A 17951-nucleotide genomic window follows, 5' to 3' on the forward strand; every position below is an offset into this window, starting at 1 on the left:
CATTTAAGCAAATGTATTCACCCATGACAATGGCAGTAATGAGCAAAGTAATAGCAAGAATGCTGGGATTATTTATCCCTCTGAGCCCTTCTACTTACTGTCTTAAATGCCTTTTGGCTTAATTCCCATTTTCTGCTGCTTTATTGGTTTTCAGGTTCACTGATCTAAAAAAAGACTGGGAGCTATCAAAGAAATTTTTCAACACCAAGGCCTAGATGACTTCTGAATAATGAGACATTCTTAATGAATGGACTATTGTTTGTGCGGCTCTTCATAACAGTCTATCCTGCATTTACGACTCCTCTCGACTGCCAGTGGTTGAGGGTTTCATGTGTGACTGATTGGAGCAGGCAAGTATTTTGAGGCAAGATGTATTTTAAGATTAATTTTGCAAATCATGGGTAAAAAAGGCACAGAATCCTGAACCATGACAGGAAGCAAAAAAAGGTTTATCATAGTGACAGAAATCAGCTATTGGAATAAGGGTGTCTATCACCCCTACAAGAAGTAAACTTCCAGCCTTCCCGACTCAGCATGGAGGTCACGGTAGCACAGTGGTTAACACAGGTGCTTCACAGCTCCAGGGTCCCAGGTTCGATTCCCAGCTTGGGCCACTGTCTGTGCGGAGTCTGCACATCCTCCCCATGTGTGCCTGGGTTTCTTCCGGTTTCCTCCCACAGTCCAAAGATGTGCAGATTAGATGGATTGGCCATGTTAAATTGCCCTTAGGTTAGGTGGAGTCACTGGGTTACGGGGATAGGGTGGCGGTGTGGGCTTAAGTAGAGTGCGCTTTCCAAGAGCCGGTAGACTCGATGGATCGCATGGCCTCCTTCTGCATTGTAAATTCTACGATTCTGTGAAGTCAACCACTTTGAACTGTAATCTTTTCCTCTTATTTTGGTTGCTATTCTTTGCATGTTTCAGTCTTATTTTCCCCCTTGCTTTTGCTTTCAGATGCTATTCACTATTCTACCATTCACACCTCCTCTAGACACATCTTTGGTTTCTTTACTTGTCCCATTAGTCCACTGCCTTTAGCTCCGCCCAACATCCTTTCATCATTTAATATTTCCTATCTTATGTCCGATCACAAATCTTTCTTTCTGATCTTTTTCCATCCTCTCCCATTTCTCTGGTAAAAGGACATTTTCCTGAGACCTTGAACTATGTCTTTGTCTCCACAGATGCTGTCTGACTGGCTGAGTACTTATAGCATTTTTATTTATAAAGGAGCAAGCTTTTCCAGGTTGCATCAGTGAAACAGACTTGAAAGAAAACTAGTGATGAAAAAAAGGCACGATTCCAACACGCTGTATTGCAGGAATAGAGTGAGCCGGCTGCTATGACTTCCTACACATAGTTCAATATCAGCTACACCGATTTGAAGAGGTACAAATAGGAACACAATGCTCCCAGAGAATGAAAGCAAGAATCAGAGGATCTGTCACAACACATTACCCTCAGAATATTGATCATGGCCAACTGTAGACCTGGACCAGAACTCTAGCCATCTCAACACAGAAATGTGCACACTACTCCTCAGCAACATCTTAAAACATATTCCACATATAAGCTTATGACCCCAGCTTCTACTTTACCCTATTTAATTGTCAATGTATATGTTTGACATTCAGTGTTGGATGAGCAGAAATTTATTTCAATTGAATAATGAGAAGTCCAAATAGATTGTTTTGGGTTCCTGCTACAAACTCTGTTCCTTAGCCCAGACTTCATCCTTCTCTCTGGCCAGTTTGAGGATGAATCAGGCCAGCTACAACCTTGGTGTTCTGTATAACCCCACAGTCACAACTTCACCAAGACTGTCTTGCTCCCACATCCTCAACAACAGCCATCTCTGGGTAGGAGGCCGGCGGCGGCCAAGGTACTGAGAGGGTTTATGGATCAGATGGGTGGGGTGGATCCATGGAGGTTTGTGAGGCCGAGGGCACGCGAGTACTCTTTCTTCTCCCACGTACATAGGGTCTACTCTCGGATAGATTTCTTCGTGGTGAGTAGAGGACTGATTCCGAGAGTAGAGGAGGCCGAGTATTCGGCCATTGCAATCTCCGACCACGCTCCGCATTGGATAGAGTTGGAGATGGGGGAGGTGCGGGACCAACGTCCGTTGTGGCGGTTGGATGTGGGGTTGTTGGCGGAGGAGGAGGTGTGTAGGAGAGTCCGGGCAAGTATTGAGGGGTACCTCGAGGTGAATGATACGGGGGAGGTTCATGTGGGGATGGTCTGGGAAGCCCTGAAGGCAGTGATTCGTGGGGAGCTGATATCCATCCGGGCACACAGGGAGAGGAGCGAGAGGGATAGACTGGTGGGAAAGATGCTGGAGGTAGACAGGAGGTACGCAGAGGCACCAGAGGAGGGACTGTTGGGGGAGAGGTGCAGCCTGCAGGCTAAATTTGATTTGCTGACCACTAGAAAGGCGGAGGCACAGTGGAGGAAGGCACAAGGGGCAGTGTACGAACATGGTGAAAAGGCGAGTAGGATGCTGGCTCATCAGCTCCGCAAGCGGGAAGCGGCTAAGGAAATTGCTGGAGTGAGAGACAAGAGTGGGAATGTGGTGCGGAAGGGGGTAGAGGTGAATGAGGTCTTCAAGGACTTTTACGGGGAACTGTACCGGTCGGAGCCAACGGGCGAGAGGAGGGGAATGGAGAGGTTCCTCGACGGGCTTTCTTTCCCGAAGGTGCAGGAGGAGAAGGTGGAGGGGTTGGGTGCGCCGACTGAGCTGGAGGAGCTAGTTAAGGGGATCGGGCAGGTGCAGTCAGGGAAGGCACCGGGGCCGGATGGGTTCCCAGTGGAATTTTATAAAAAGTTTGTGGACCTACTGGGCCCCTTGCTGGTGCGGACACTCAATGAAGTGTGGGAAGGGGGGACTTTGCCCCCGACGATGTCGCGGGCGCTGATCTCGTTAATTTTAAAGAGGGACAAGGACCGCCAGCAGTGTGGTTCATACAGGCCCATATCTCTCCTCAACGTGGATGCTAAGGTCCTGGCAAAAATCCTGGACACCAGGATAGAGGACTGTGTACCAGGGGTTGTGCACGAGGACCAGACAGGTTTCGTGAAGGGAAGGCAGCTGAACACGAATGCGCGGAGATTGTTGAATGTCATCATGATGCCGGCGATTGAGGGGGAGGCAGAGATAGTGGTGGCACTGGATGCGGAGAAGGCCTTCGATAGAGTGGAGTGGGGGTACCTATGGGAGGTGTTGGGGAGGTTTGGATTTGGTGAAGGGTTCATTAGATGGGTAAGGCTGCTATATGAGGCCCCAATGGCGTGCGTGGCCACGAATAGGAGGAGGTCGGAGTACTTCCGGCTTTACCGAGGGACCAGGCAGGGTTGCCCCCTGTCCCCTTGTTGTTTGCACTGGCATTCGAGCCGCTGGCGATGGCGTTGAGGGATTCAGAGAGTTGGAGAGGCTTGGTGCGAGGTGGAGAGGAACATAGGGTGTCGTTGTATGCCGATGACCTGTTACTGAATGTGGCGGACCCGGTGGGAGGGATGCCGGGAGTGATGGAGTTGCTAGCTGAGTTTGGGACCTTTTCAGGTTATAAATTAAATTTAGGCAAGAGCGATGTGTTTGTGGTGCACCCTGGAGACCAGGAGGAAGGAATTGGTAGGCTCCCGCTTAGGCGGGCGGGGGAGAGCTTTAGGTACCTGGGGGTGCAGGTGGCCAGGGACTGGGGGACTCTTCACAAGCATAACTTCACCAGACTGGTAGATCAGATGGAGGAGGAGTTCAAGAGGTGGGACATGCTGCCATTATCGTTGGCGGGGAGGGTACAGTCCGTCAAAATGACAGTGTTTCCGAGGTTCTTGTTCCTCTTTCAGTGCCTGCCCATCTTTATCCCCAGGGCCTTCTTTAGGAGAGTGACTAGCAGTATTTTGAGCTTTGTGTGGGCACATGGGACTCCGAGAGTGAAGAGGGTGTTCCTGGAGCGAGGGAGGGATAGAGGCGGGCTGGCGCTGCCCAACCTTCTGGGGTACTATTGGGCAGCCAATGTGTCAATGGTGCGTAAATGGGTGATGGAGGGGGGGAGGGGTGGCGTGGAAAAGAATGGAGATGGCATCATGTAGAAGTACGAGCCTGGGTGCCATCGTAACGGCACCGTTGCCGCTCTCCCCTAAGAGGTTTACCACGAGCCCGGTGGTGGCGGCGACCCTAAGAATCTGGGGACAGTGGAGACGGCATCGGGGGGAAACAGGGGGCTCGATGGAGGTTCCACTGGGTGGCAACCATCGGTTCATCCCGGGGAACAAGGATGGGGGATTTAGGGGGTGACAAAGGGCGGGCATCAGCAAATTGAGGGACCTGTTTATTGGCGGGAGGTTTGCGGGCCTGGGGGAACTGGAAGATAAATTTGGCCTTCCCCAAGGGAACATGTTCAGATACTTGCAGGTAAAGGCGTTTGCTAGGCGACAGGTAGAGGGATTCCCTCTGCTGCCGTCGCGGGGGACGATGGACAGAGTGCTTTCGGGGGTGTGGGTCGGAGAGGGGAAGGTGTCTGACATCTATAAGGTAATGCAGGAGGTGGGGGAGTCATCAGTGGAGGAGCTGAAGACTAAATGGGAGGAGGAACTTGGGGAGCAGATAGAGGACGGGACTTGGGCGGATGCCTTGGAGAGAGTCACCTCTTCCTCCTCATGTGCGAGGCTTAGTCTCATCCAATTTAAGGTGCTGCACCGGGCCCACATGTCCGGGACTAGGATGAGTAGGTTCTTTGGGGGTGAGGACAGGTGCACCAGATGTTCGGGGAGTCCAGCGAACCACACCCATATGTTCTGGGCATGCCCAGCACTGGAAGAATTCTGGAAGGGGGTGGCGGGGACGGTGTCGAGGGTGGTTGGATTCAGGGTCAAACCAGGGTGGGGACTCGTGATTTTTGGAGTTGCGGTAGAGCCGGGAGTGCAGGAGGCGAAAGAGGCCGGTGTCCTGGCCTTTGCGTCTCTAGTAGCCCGACGAAGGATTCTGCTACAGTGGAAGGATGCAAGACCCCCAAGTGTGGAGACCTGGATCAGTGACATGGCGGGATTTATAAAATTGGAAAGGGTCAAATTTGCCCTGAGAGGATCAATACAAGGGTTCTATAAAAGATGGCAGCCTTTTCTGGACTTCCTGGCTCAAAGATAGGTAACTTGGTCAATAGCAGCAGCAACCCGGGGGGGGGGGGGGGGGGGGTTCCTTATTGTAGTGTCTATTCTGTAACTTTATATTGTGCTAATTTGCGTTGTTGTTAAAATGCTGTGTTGTTCATGGAGGTGCGGCAAATGTTTATGATTGTTAATATTATTGTTATTTTTGGTATTTTACTATGGTGCGTTATTGTTGTATAAATTCAAAATTTTTCAATAAAAATTATTTCAAAAAAAACAACAGCCATCTCTAACATGGCCTCAGTTTATCTGCTACTGAAACACTTATCGGAACAGTAGCAGGCCATTCAGCCTGTTGAGACTGCCCCACCATTCAATATGATCATGACTGATTTGGACACTTCAATGCCTTTTACACACACTATCCCCATAATCTTTTAGGTTATTGTTAATCAGAAATATATCAATCGCTACCTGAAACATCCTCAATGGCTGAGCTTCCACAGTTCTCAGGGGTATGAGTATTCCAAAGATTCACAAACCTGTGTAAAGAAATTTCTCCTCACCTTAGTCCTAAACGGCTTCTCCTTTATTTTGAAATTGTGCCCCCAACCAAGGGAAACATCTTACTTGCATCTACCCTGTCAATTCTTTGAAGGTTTCCATAGAATTCCTACAGCGCAGGAGGCCATTCTGCCCATCGCGTCTGCACTGGCCCTCTGAAAGAGCACCCTGGCTACGTCCACTCCCCCGCCCAATCACCATAACTCCACCCAATTTGCACATCTTTGGACACTAAGGGGCAATTTAGCATGGCCAATCGACCTAACCTACACATCTTTGGACAGTGGGAGGAAACCTGAGCACCCGGAGGAAACCCACATAGACACGGGGAGAAAGTGCAAACTCCACAGAGTCATCAAAGGCCGGAAATGAACCTGGGTACCTGGTGTTGTGTGGCAGGAGTTCTATCCACTGTGCTGCCCAAGCTAAAAACAAATTTATGAAGTTTCAATGAGATCAGCTCATTCTTCAAAACTCAGAGAATACAGGCCCAGTTCGCCTAATTTATCCTCATAAGACAGTCCCTCAATCCCCTGAACAAATCTGGTAAATCTTTGTTTCATTCCTCATTTATATGCCTATAGAAAATATTTGGATTCCTGTTCTATGCTAACTGCCAATCTCTTTGCCTGCTCTTTATTTTCTTCTCTTATTTGTTTTTGTACTTCCCTTCTGAACCTTCTATAGACAGGCTTGTTTGCAATTGTATTATCCATCTGACATCTGTCATTTGCATCCTTTGTTAGTTTAATGTTACCCTCAATTTTTTTGCCATCCAGAGAACTTTGGGTTTCTTTGCCCTACCTTTCCGCACTGTGGACCTATATTGTCTGGAGTTTAGAAAAATAAGAGGCGATCGCATTGAACCATACAAGCTTCTAAAGAGGTTTGATGGGGTAAACACTGCAAGGGTGGTTCGCCTGGCTAAGAAATCCAGCAATATGTGGACCCAGTCTCAGGATAAGGGGGTTAACCATTTAGCACGGAGATGTTGTTAGTCTTTCAAATTCTCTATTGCAGAGGGTTGTGAACAAATAACAATACAGCACAGGACATGGCCCTACGGTCCTCCAAACCTGTACCAGTCATGATAGAACATAGAACAGCCCAGCACAGTACAGGCCTTTCAGCCCACGATGTTGTGCTGAGCACTTATCCTAATCTAAGATCAACCTAACTTAAACTCCTTCAATAGAGAACATAGAACAAATACCAAACTTTGCAAAAACCCTCAGCACTTCCTTGTGCCGTCCCTCGATACCCATCCTATCCATGTGTTTGTCAAGGTGACTTTTGAACACCGTTAATATATCTGCTTCCACAACCTCCCCTGGCAATGCGTTCCAGGCACTCACCACCCTCTGTGTAAAAAAAACCTGCCTCGCACATCTTAAAATTTTGCCCCACGGATCTTAAACCTGGTGACTGATCCCTGCATCCTGGGAAAGAGTGTCTGCCCATCCACTCTATCCAAGCCCCTCATAATCTTGTAGACCTCTATCAGGTCACCCCTCAACCTCCGTCTTTTTAATGAAAACAGTCCGGGTCAATTCAGCCTCTCCACATAGCTAACACCCTTCAGACCAGGCAACATCCTGGTAACCCTCCTCGGCACCCTCTCCAAAGTCTCCACATCCTTCTGGTAGTGTGGTGCCGAGAATTGTGTACAATATTCCAAGTGCGGACTAACGAGGGTTCTATACAACTGTAACATAACTTGTCAGTTTTTATATTCAATGCCCCGTCCAATGAAGGCAAGCATTCCGTATGCTTTCTGGACTACCTTGTCCACTTGTGTTGCCACTTTCAAAGATCTGTGGGCATGCACGCCCATATCTCTGACTTTCTATATTCCTAAGAGTTTTGACATTTACAGTATATTTGGATGCTCTATTTTGTGTACAGTCAAGGTTGTGACAGATCAATTCTTGGTTTCTCAAAGAATCAAGGGATATAGGGGATTGGCAGGAATGTGGAATATAGTCATTGGCCGGAGCTTTCCGACTGTTCATGCCTGCAGGATCTTCCGATCATGCCGATGGCTGATTTCCCGGTAGCAGGGGTACTATGGAATAGCAATGGAATACCCTGTTGACAACAGAGGGACCAGAAGGCCTGCCACTGGCCAATGTATTGCTCAGTAAATTCTGCCCATTGTGTTGAATGGTCCTTTTTCTTATGTTAAGAGGTGCACAACTTGATGCTCTGATTATCAAATATATTTCTACTACAGGGGTGGAGAAAGGAGATTTATCAGTGGGCTGAATGTTTTCTTATGCTGAAAATGTGAGGTTCAAAATCACACATGACATATTTCAAACGTAAAGTCGCCATAGCCCCAGATGACCATTGGCTGCTCGCACCTTTGAGGAGAGCTGACTGGTGATGATTTAACCTGAGGATCACCACACCTCAGCTGAGGTTGAGGAGATGGGGCCTTAATGAATAACCTCAGTCGGAACAGGAATTGAACCCGCTGTTGAGTTGCAAACTAGCTGTCCAGTTAAACGGGCCTCCATTTGTACAGCTCGTTGAGTTTAAAAATACAGTCGGTCGGTGGTGGTCGTTTAAGTTTGGACAGTGCAGTTCAAGGTTGCGCATTTCTGCCAATGGGTAACACAGCTCGGGTGCAAACGTACAACTGATTCAAGCTGTGGGGTGAGTGCTGCTGCTGCTGCGGTCAGGGATGATATCAGGTGCGGGCAATGTGACTAGATCCTGTGGACAGCGGCTGTCCTTGTCGCTCACCTGACAAGCTGTAAGCAGTACTGTTGATGGCCGGGGGCCGTTGCCCCGGTGTTAGCCGCGCGCACTTTCTCCACCACGTGCCCGATGCGACCCTTTATGAGCAGAGCGTTCCTGAGAACGCGCGCAGACCGGGCACACGCGACCGCAGCCAGGACCATGGCGAAGTCCGCGCATGTGCCAACCTTCCCAGCACCGCGATGTGCATCAACAAATACAGTCCCCCGCCCGAACCCATCCTCGCTCGCTCATTCCTTCCGGGTAACAACCGATTTTAAACCGCCACATGTATTTCAAAAATCACTCCCAAACATTACTTGGTTATCCGGAAGAACGCCCAATTCCCGTTTGCTATAAGCACACATCGTTGCTACGTTGACGAGTGTCGAGTTATTCTGGGGATTTTTCTGATTTATTTTTGACTGGCGGGACGACAGTGCCACTGGACAACGGCCCAGTCGCATCACGTGAGCGGGGCTGCCCGGGTGCACGCGATGGCGGTTGGTGGCCGCTGCTCCTTCGCGTGGCCCCCGGTCCGCAGCTGGTGCATGCAGCTGGCCACCTGGGTCCTGTTGCTCTTCCAGGCGAGCGGCGGGTTGACGAGCGGGTAGGTGCTTTTTCGTTTCCCCCTGTTAAATCCCTGTGAATCGCTTTACGTTTTTGTGAAGTGAAAAGATCAACACCCGAGTCCAGCGCCGCAACTGTGGCTGAAGTTGCAGATGGGATAGCTCCAACTTGCCTACATTTGGGAATGTGTGAGGGGGATTGGAAATACGGCGATTGAACTCTGATGCGATGAATTTGAGCATTGGGACGGTTTGGAGCATCAGGTTTGTTGGTACGATAAATCTGTGATCCTCTCCACACCAGAAGCAAACTAATGGGGAAACCTCAGGACAGCAGTCACTGGCAGGTAATACCTAGAGACTGAATAAATGCCTTTGTACCCAATTAAAAGCTTCAAACTTAGCCGGTGGATCTAATTTTTAAGTTATTGTTTAGTTTCATTCCTTTCTCAGTTGCAAACCCAATACGCATCGTGGACAGGGCATGCCCTAAATCCACCTCCCTGCTTGCTCCAAAAATTGAATCCAATTCATGGTCCTCGCCAAACAGACGTACTCGTTCGAAGCTGACAAGAACAGGCATTACACCTGATCTCTCCCGCTAGATCCTATACTTGATTTTATTTTAAGGCCGGACATCATGATGAGCTGGCATGTTTATTCTTCTGGGCGGAGTTCCTACTACTAACAGGTCTAGTTAGAGCCGACACATTTTCGTTGATTGGATATTAGCTGGCTAGTAGCTATTCTCTGGTATGTTTGGGATAAGATTGGTTCTTAAGGTATAATGTCTGGTGAGGGGAGGGCTTGGTAATCAGGACCAATGTCACTAAATTGTTGTCTGTGTGGCCTGGTTTAGCACAGGGCTAAATCGCCAGCTTTGAAAGCAGACCAAGGCAGGCCAGCAGCACGGTCCAATTCCCGTATCAGCCTCCCCCAAACAGGCGCCCGAATGTGGCGACTAGGGGCTTTCACAGTAACTTCATTTGAAGCCTACTTGTGACAATAAGCAATTGTTCCTCACAATCTCACTTGCTTTGTTATTCAATGTTACATTTCTGCTAAGGACTTCAGCTGATGATTTAAGTTCTCACTGCATCCTTTTTTTAAAAAATCAAGAGGTTTGTCCTCGAACTTGCCATGCGTTATCTTCAAATGCCTTTGAAGTTTTGAGGGTTTTTAACTTTCTTTTGCTAGTAATTCCATGCATGTAACACACATGGGTTTTGCATCCTGTTTTGAATCTGCAGCATTAACAAAACCATACCTCAAGAAATCATCTTTCACTGCGTTGTTTCCTATTTCAGTTTTTTCTTTGTTTAAAATAATCCATCTTCAGTTCTTCACAGTCTGTTGCCTTGCTTACTCGCAGCTAGATAATGGAAGAATTTCTCCTCTCTGATTTCACGACAGATTTACTGGCCACGTGATGGTAATGTACGTGCTGGGTGCGTGATATGCTCACTGTCATAGCTTCTGGCCAAAAGACTGCATCGTTCCATTTGAAAGCTTGTCGCGGCCGGCATTCTCCATTTAAAAGCCGGTCGCTCTGCGACCCTCCTAACACCCACCCGCAGGGTCGCAACCGCAGTTTGAAAAACCCTGCCTTAAGATGTTTTGCGGTTGTGAAAGTCATTACATATATAAAAATATAGAAACAGGAGTTTACAGGGAAGCGGTAGTGCAGTGGTATGGTCGCTGGACTAGTAATCTAAAGACCCAGGGTAATCCTCTGGGGATCGGGGTTCAAATTCCAACATGGCAGATTGTGGAAGTTTAACTCAATAAAACATCTGGAATTAAAAGTCTTAATGATGGCCTTGAAAATTTTGCAGATTGTTGTAAAAGCCATATGGTTCACTAATGTCCTTTACAGAAAAAAACTGCCATCCTTACCTGGTCTGGCCTACATGTGACTGACTCTCAGTTGTCTTCTGAAATGGCTTACCAAGCTACATAGTTATGTTCAACTGCTACTACTGCTACAAAGGAATGAAACCGGGTGAACGACCTGGCATCGACCTAGGCACCGGAAACGACAACGGAAAACCCTGTTGACCCTGCACACTCCTACTTGCGCCTGGGGGCTTGTGGCAAAATTGGGAGAGCTGTTTCACAGATTAGTCAAGCAACAGCCTGATATAGTCATATAGAATCATACCTTGCAGATAATGCCCCAGCCACCACCATCACAGTTCCTGGCTATGTCTTGTCTCACTGACAGGACAGACCAAGCAGAGGTGGCGGCACAGTGGTATACAGTCAGCAGGGAGTTGCCCTGGGAGTTCTGAACATCGTCTCTGGACCGCATGAAGTCTCATGGCACCAGATCACACATGGGCAAAGAAATCTGCTGATTACCATGTACCGTCTGTCCCTCAGCAGATGAATCAATAGGTCTCCATTCCATTCTGAACACCACTTGGAGAAAGCACAGGGTGGTAAGGGTGTATATTATACTCTGGTTGGGCGACTTCAATATCCAAGTGGCTTGGTAGCACCACCACACACTCTGGCCAAGTCCTAAAGGACATAGCTGCTCGATTGGGAGTGCCGCAGGTGGCGAGGGAAGAACAAGGGAGGAAAACATTACTTGACCTCACCCTCACCAATCTACTGCCGCAGTTGCATCTGTCCATGACAATATTGGTAGGAGTGATCAAAGCACAGTCCGGTAGGATTGACCACCGCACAGTCCTTCTGGGGACTTATTGTGTGACACCACCACAATGCCAAATGGGTTAGACTTTTGTGATAAATGCAGGATTTTAGATATGTTGGATTATAAACATTTGACAATTTAACGGTTAAAAGCCTGGGTTTGAGTGTTTGACTGCCGTAATCATGATTTTTTAAAAGAATCTTGTTTTGCAAGACCAGAAAGCTTTTAGGAGCCAGAAGTGAAATTGACTTTCACCTGCGTTAATGCACTGTTGTTTGACCAGGGGGAATCCCAGGGGAGTTTCTGCATTTTCGGCCTGGAGAGTTGATGTGTTTTCAGCTTGGAGAGATGTTGTCATTGCTGGGTGGAGAAAGCTTTTGAGTTGAGTTTTGATCTGACTAACTCGAGTCCACAAGTAAGAGAGTTTTCTCTCTCAGAACATAGAACATACAGTGCAGAAGGAGGCCCATCGAGTCTGCACCAGTAGACTCATGGTAGGATAGTTGTAAAATATGATAGCATTTAAAGCAGTGCAGACTTGTCTGAGAACAAGGTGGAACGAAACCTGTAAGCAAACCAGATGAAACAGCTTTTTGAAGACATCCAGCCAGAGTCTGCAGGGTTTCTGACAGGAGTCAAACCTGTTCTGGAAAGCAAGTATTAATCTGTGCCATTGGGATGTAGGATGGATTGAAACCTGTATGTTTTTTCTTATCGTTTAATTGGGAATAGAGCTAGAATTAAGGATATTGTATTTATTTTATTAAGCTCTCTTCAGGTGTGATGTGAAAGAGTTTAATATTGTGTTAATAAAGTTTTGTTTTAAAATACCAAATTCCTATTTCTTTTTGCAGTTACTCCAGGAGTGAAGTATTCTTTCTGCACAGTCTTATAAAATAAATTAAAATATTGGGGTTTTGGTCCAGTATCCTAGCCACTGTTAGCGTTTGGTCTGGGATCGTCATACTTTGAACAGATCTAGCAACTCGAGATGGGCTCCCTTGAGGTGCTGTGAGCCATCAACAGCAGAATTGTACTGAAACACAATCTGTAACCTCATGGCCCGGCACATCCCCACTCTTCCACTACCACCAAGCTGGGGATCACCCTGGTTCAATGAAGAATGCAGGAGTGCATGCCAGGAGCAATACCAGGCATGCCTAAAACAAGGTGCCAACCTAGGGAAGCTGCAACACAGGATGACTTGTGAGCCAAACAGCATAAGCAGAGGCATACAGAGATAAGCAATCCCACAACCAGCAGATCAGATATAAGCTCTGCAGTCCTGCCACATCCAGATGTGAATGGTCATTGAAAATTAAGTAACTCACTGGAGGAGGAGGCTCCACAAATATCCCCATCCTCCAAGATGGAGGAACCCAGCACATTTGTGCAAAAGATGAGGCTGAAGCATTCGCAACAATCTTCAGCCAAAAGTGCCGAGTGGGTAATCCATCTTGGCCTCCTCCAGAGGTCCCAGCATCACAGATGTCAGTCTTCAGCCAATTCAATTCATTCCACCTGATATCAAGAAATGGTTGAAGGGGCTGCAGAGGTTATGGGCCCTGACAATATTCCGACAGTAGTTCTGAAGACTTGTGTTCCAGAAGTTGCCACGCCCCTAGCCAAGCTGGTTTGTTAAGTGGGGGTGTGGGGATGACCTTGGAAAGATGTTCGTCTTCACTACTTGCCTTCAAACAACCGCGCAACCTCAAACAAACCATTGTTTGCAACAAACTACCCAGCCTTCAGAACAGCACTCGCAACACCACACAACCCTGCCATGGTAATCTCTGCAAGATGTGCCAGATCATCGACATGGGTACTACCATTACACATGAGAACACCACCCACCAGGTATGCGGTACATACTCGTGCAACTCGGCCAATGCGGTCTACCTCACACGCTGCAGGAAAGGATGTCCCGAAGCGTGGTACATTGGCGAGACCATGCAGACGCTGCGACAACGGATGAATGGACATCGCGCGGCAATCGCCAGGCAGGAATGTTTCCTTCCAGTCGGGGAACACTAGCAGTTAAGGACAATTCAGCCTCTGATCTTCAGGTAAGCATTCTCCAAGGTGGCCTTCAGGATGCACAACAACGCAGAGTCACCAAGCAGAAACTTGTAGCCAAGTTCCACATACAGAGTACAACCTCAACCGGGACCTTGGATTCATGTCACATTATATTCACCACCCACCATCTTGCCTGGGTTTGCAAAATCCTACTGCCTGTCCTGGCTTGAGACAATTCACATCTCTTTAACCTGTGATTATCCCTCTCTCCAGTTGCTCCATCTGGACCTGTAGACTTAATTACCTGCAAAGACTCTCATTCAAAGTATTGTCTTGCATCTTTGACTTTATCCATATATATGTTTCTGGAACCCACCTCTTCATTCACCTGAGGAAGGAGCAGTGCTCTGAAAGCTAGTGATTAAAAACAAACCTGTTGGACTTTAACCTGGTGTTGTAAGACTTATTACTGTGCTCACCCCAGTCCAATGCCGGCATCTCCACATCATTTAAAATCCAGGGCATCCCTGCAGGAGTTCCTTGGGCTAGTGTTCAGGCCCAGTTTCTTCATCAATGACCGTCCTTCCATCATCAAGTCAGATGTGGGGATATTTGAATGTTCAGCACCATTCATAACTCCACTGAAGCAGCTCATGTCCAGCTGCAGCATGACCTGGACAATGTCCAGGCTTGGGCTGACAAGTGGCGTGTAACATTCACACCACACAAGTGTCAGGCAATGACCATCAACAAGAGGATCTAACCATCTCCCCATGGCATTGAGTGGCCAATGTCATTACCATATCTAAATTCCCCCACTATCAATACCTTGGGGGTTACCATTGACCAGTAACTGAACGGGTCTAGCCATATAAATATTGTGGCTACCAGAGCAGATCAAAGGCTAGGAGACTTGAGGTGAGAATCTCACCACCTGACAAGTGTAATGGAATACACTCCTCTTGCCTGGATGTCTGCAGCTCCAATATTCAAGAAGCTCCCCACCATCAGGACAAAGCCACTTGCTTGATTGCTACCCCTTCCACAAACATTCAATCCCTCCACCACTGAACAGCGGCAGCCGTGTGTACCATCTGCAAAGTGCAATGCAGAAACCCATCAAGGTTCCTTAAGCAGCACCTTCCAACCCCCCTGACCACTACTATCTAGACCGACGAGCAGCAGATAGCTGGGAACACCACCGCATAAAGTTGCCCTCCAAGTCACTCGCCATCCTGACTTGGAAATATATTGCGGTTCCTTTAACGGTCACTGGGCCAAAGTTCTGGAATTCCTTCCCTATCAGCACTGGGTATACCTGTATCTTGGGGACCACAACGTTTCAAGAAGACAGCTCCCCGCCACCTTCTACAGGGCAATGAGAGTTGGTTGATAAATGCTGATCTAGTCGCCGACAGCCATATCCTGTAAATTAATTTTTTTTTAATACAGGAGTGGGCCTCCTGTTTTAAAAAAAAAAGCCTCTTACTGCAATTGTGGCTGACCTGTGGCTTAACTCCAGAGTTCCACCTTTGTACCCCTTTTTAATTAGATGAATTGACAAAAATATAACAATCTCAAATTTAATCAATCGTTCACCCAAATACCATCTAATGTTTGTGCAAATTTCTATCACTGATTCTTTCCTTGAAACTTTCCTGAAAAATCTGGCTTCGGCTAGATCCCTCAACCAGTGGAAATAGTTTCTTTCCATCTAAACATCAACTAAGTCGCCCCTTAACCGTATACGTTCCAGGGAATAAAGCTCCCCAAACTTGTGTCACCTGTTTTTGTAATTTAACCATTGCATCTGGGTGTTCTGGTAAAGCTGCACCACATTCCTTGTAATATATCCATCCTAAGATGTGATGCTCAGAACTGAACACTGGTACTTCAGTTTGATCTGGTAGGACTGGATAATGATGGTAAAATTATCACCTTGATTTTTAGGCTTCTAGATATAAAGCTCAGCATTTTTTTTGATTTTTTTTTTCTCTATGTATGCATGCATGGTGTTTTAATGATCCATGTACATGAGCCTTTAAGTCTCTGGACCTCCACTATTTCTAGCTTTAGAGTGATGAAAAGATACTCTGATTTATCCTTTTTAGGACCAAAATGGATGATCTTGTATTGAAATTACTTTTCGTATTCAACTAATCTATTAATATTTCTTTGTAATTTTATGCTTCTATCTGTTCTGCTTACATGTATTATAAAAATAGTAATTTATTATTTACCAGGGCCGATTTAACTTACTCGGGTTTAGCTCATTTGGCTAGACAAGTGGTTTATAATGCAGAACAAGGCCAGCAGTGCGGGTTGAATTCCCATACTGGCTGAGGTTATTCTTGAAGGCCTCACCTTGTCCCTCACATGAGGTGGAGTAACCCTCAGGTTAAATCACCACCAGTCAGCTCTCCCCTTCAAAGGGGAAAACAGCCTTTGGTCACCTGGGACTATAGAGACTTTACCTTTATTGTAGAAATGTAAATAATCATTTATTTACTCCTGGTTGTCATTATTTGACCAGCTAAATAGATTTGGAGACATAGAACTGGCATGGAGGATTGGTTAAGTTCCCAGCTACCTTTGGCGAATTCTGCAAACTTGTCCCAATGAATAGATGGCCCTCATTGGACAAAAAAAATCTCTGCCCTTCACTGCTCCACTGACTTACAGGCATCAGATTTGTGAGTGAAAAACAACTTTATTTATTTATTTATTTATAACAAAAATAAATACGATATTACCCCCCTTTACCGTCCCACCCTCTGCCTAAACATACACAAGACATGTACATGCAGGGGGAGGGGAAAAATAAAAAGAGGATTGGATTGGATTTTGTTTATTGCCACGTGTACCAAGGTACAGTGAAAAGTATTTTTCTGCGAGCAGCTCAACAGGTCATTAAGTACACGAAAAGGAAATAAAAGCAAATATGCAATAGGGCAACACAAGGTACACAATGTAACGACATAACATCGGCATTGGGTGAAGCATACAGGGGTGTAGTGTTAATGAAGTCAGTCCATAAGAGGGTCGTTTAGGAGTCTGGTAACAGCGGGGAAGAAGCTTTTTTGAGTCTGTTCGTGCGTGTTCTCAGACTTCTGTATCTCCTGCCCGATGGAAGAAGTTGAAGAGTGAGTAAGCCGGGTGGGAGGGGTCTTTGATTATGCGACCCACTTTCCCCAGGCAACGGGAAGTGTAGATGGAGTCAGTGGATGGGAGGCAGGTTTGTGTGATGGACTGGGGTGTGTTCGCAACTCTCTGAAGTTTCTTGCGGTCTTGGGCCGAGTAGTTGCCATACCAGGCTGTGATGCAGCCAGATAGGATGCTTTCTATGGTGCACCTGCAAAAGTTGGTAAGAGTTAATGTGGACATGCTGAATTTCCTTAGTTTCCTGAGGAAGTATAGGCGCTTTTGTGCTTCCTTGATAGTAACGTCGACGGCGTGGACAGATTTTTGGAGATGTGTACCCCGAGGAATTTGAAACTGCTAACCACCTTCACCTCGGCCGCGTAGATGCTGACGGGTGTGTACAGTACTTTGCTTTCTGAAGTCAATGACTAGCTCTTTAGTTTTGCTGGCATTGAGGGATAGATTGTTGTCGCTGCACCACTCCACTAGGTTCCCAGTCTCCCTCCTGTATTCTGACTCGTCATTATTTGAGATCCGACCCACTATGGTCGTATCGTCAGCAAACTTGTAGATGGAGTTGGAACCAAATTTTGCCACACAGTCGTGTGTGTACAGGGAGCATAATAGGGGGCTAAGTACGCAGCCTTGCGGGGCCCTGGTATTGAGGAGGTGGTGTTGTGGTTGTTTATTCTTGCTGATTGTAGTCTGTGGGTTAGAAAGTCGAGGATCCAGTTGCAGAGTGAGGAGCCAAGTCCTAGGTTTGGAGCTTTGATCATGAGCTTGGCTGGGATTATGGTGTTGAAGGCGGAGCTGTAGTCAATAAATAGGAGTCTGATGTCGGAGTCCTTGTTGTTGAGATGCTGTAATTATGAGTTGAAGGCCAGGGAGATGGCGTCTGCTGTGGACCGGTTGCGGTGGTATGCGGATTGCAGTGAATCAGGGCGTTCTGGGAGTATGGAGGTGATGTGCTTCATGGCCAACCCCTCAAAGCACTTCATTACGACTGATGTCAGGGCCACTGGACGGTAGTCATTTGAGGCACATTGCCTGTTTTTTCTTTGGCACCGGTGTGATCGTGGCCTTGAAGCAGGTGGGGACCTCGGAGCGGAGTAGAGACAGGTTAAAGATGTCCGCGAACACATCTGCCA

The 17951-nt window shown here is 47.2% G+C and overlaps 2 protein-coding genes across 6 annotated transcripts in view; one reads left to right on the top strand and one right to left on the bottom strand.

Moving 5' to 3' along the window:
- Window positions 1-8624, bottom strand: part of ndufaf6 (NADH:ubiquinone oxidoreductase complex assembly factor 6) — a 36327-nt gene extending 27703 nt beyond the window's left edge. The window contains exon 1 of the mRNA XM_038808988.1: window positions 8419-8624. Coding sequence (XP_038664916.1) covers window positions 8419-8576 — 158 coding nt within the window. The 5' untranslated portion in view covers window positions 8577-8624. The remainder of the gene's footprint in view (window positions 1-8418) is intronic.
- Window positions 8625-8876: 252 nt separating this feature from the next.
- The window catches only part of nagpa (N-acetylglucosamine-1-phosphodiester alpha-N-acetylglucosaminidase), a 123049-nt gene continuing 113974 nt past the window's right edge, over window positions 8877-17951 (top strand). For all 5 annotated transcript variants that reach the window (XM_038808983.1, XM_038808984.1, XM_038808985.1 and 2 more), the window contains exon 1: window positions 8877-9022. In XM_038808983.1, coding sequence (XP_038664911.1) covers window positions 8910-9022 — 113 coding nt within the window. In that variant the 5' untranslated portion in view covers window positions 8877-8909. The remainder of the gene's footprint in view (window positions 9023-17951) is intronic.

The sequence above is a fragment of the Scyliorhinus canicula genome, chromosome 10, assembly GCF_902713615.1.
Source record: "Scyliorhinus canicula chromosome 10, sScyCan1.1, whole genome shotgun sequence".
NCBI lineage: Eukaryota > Metazoa > Chordata > Chondrichthyes > Carcharhiniformes > Scyliorhinidae > Scyliorhinus > Scyliorhinus canicula.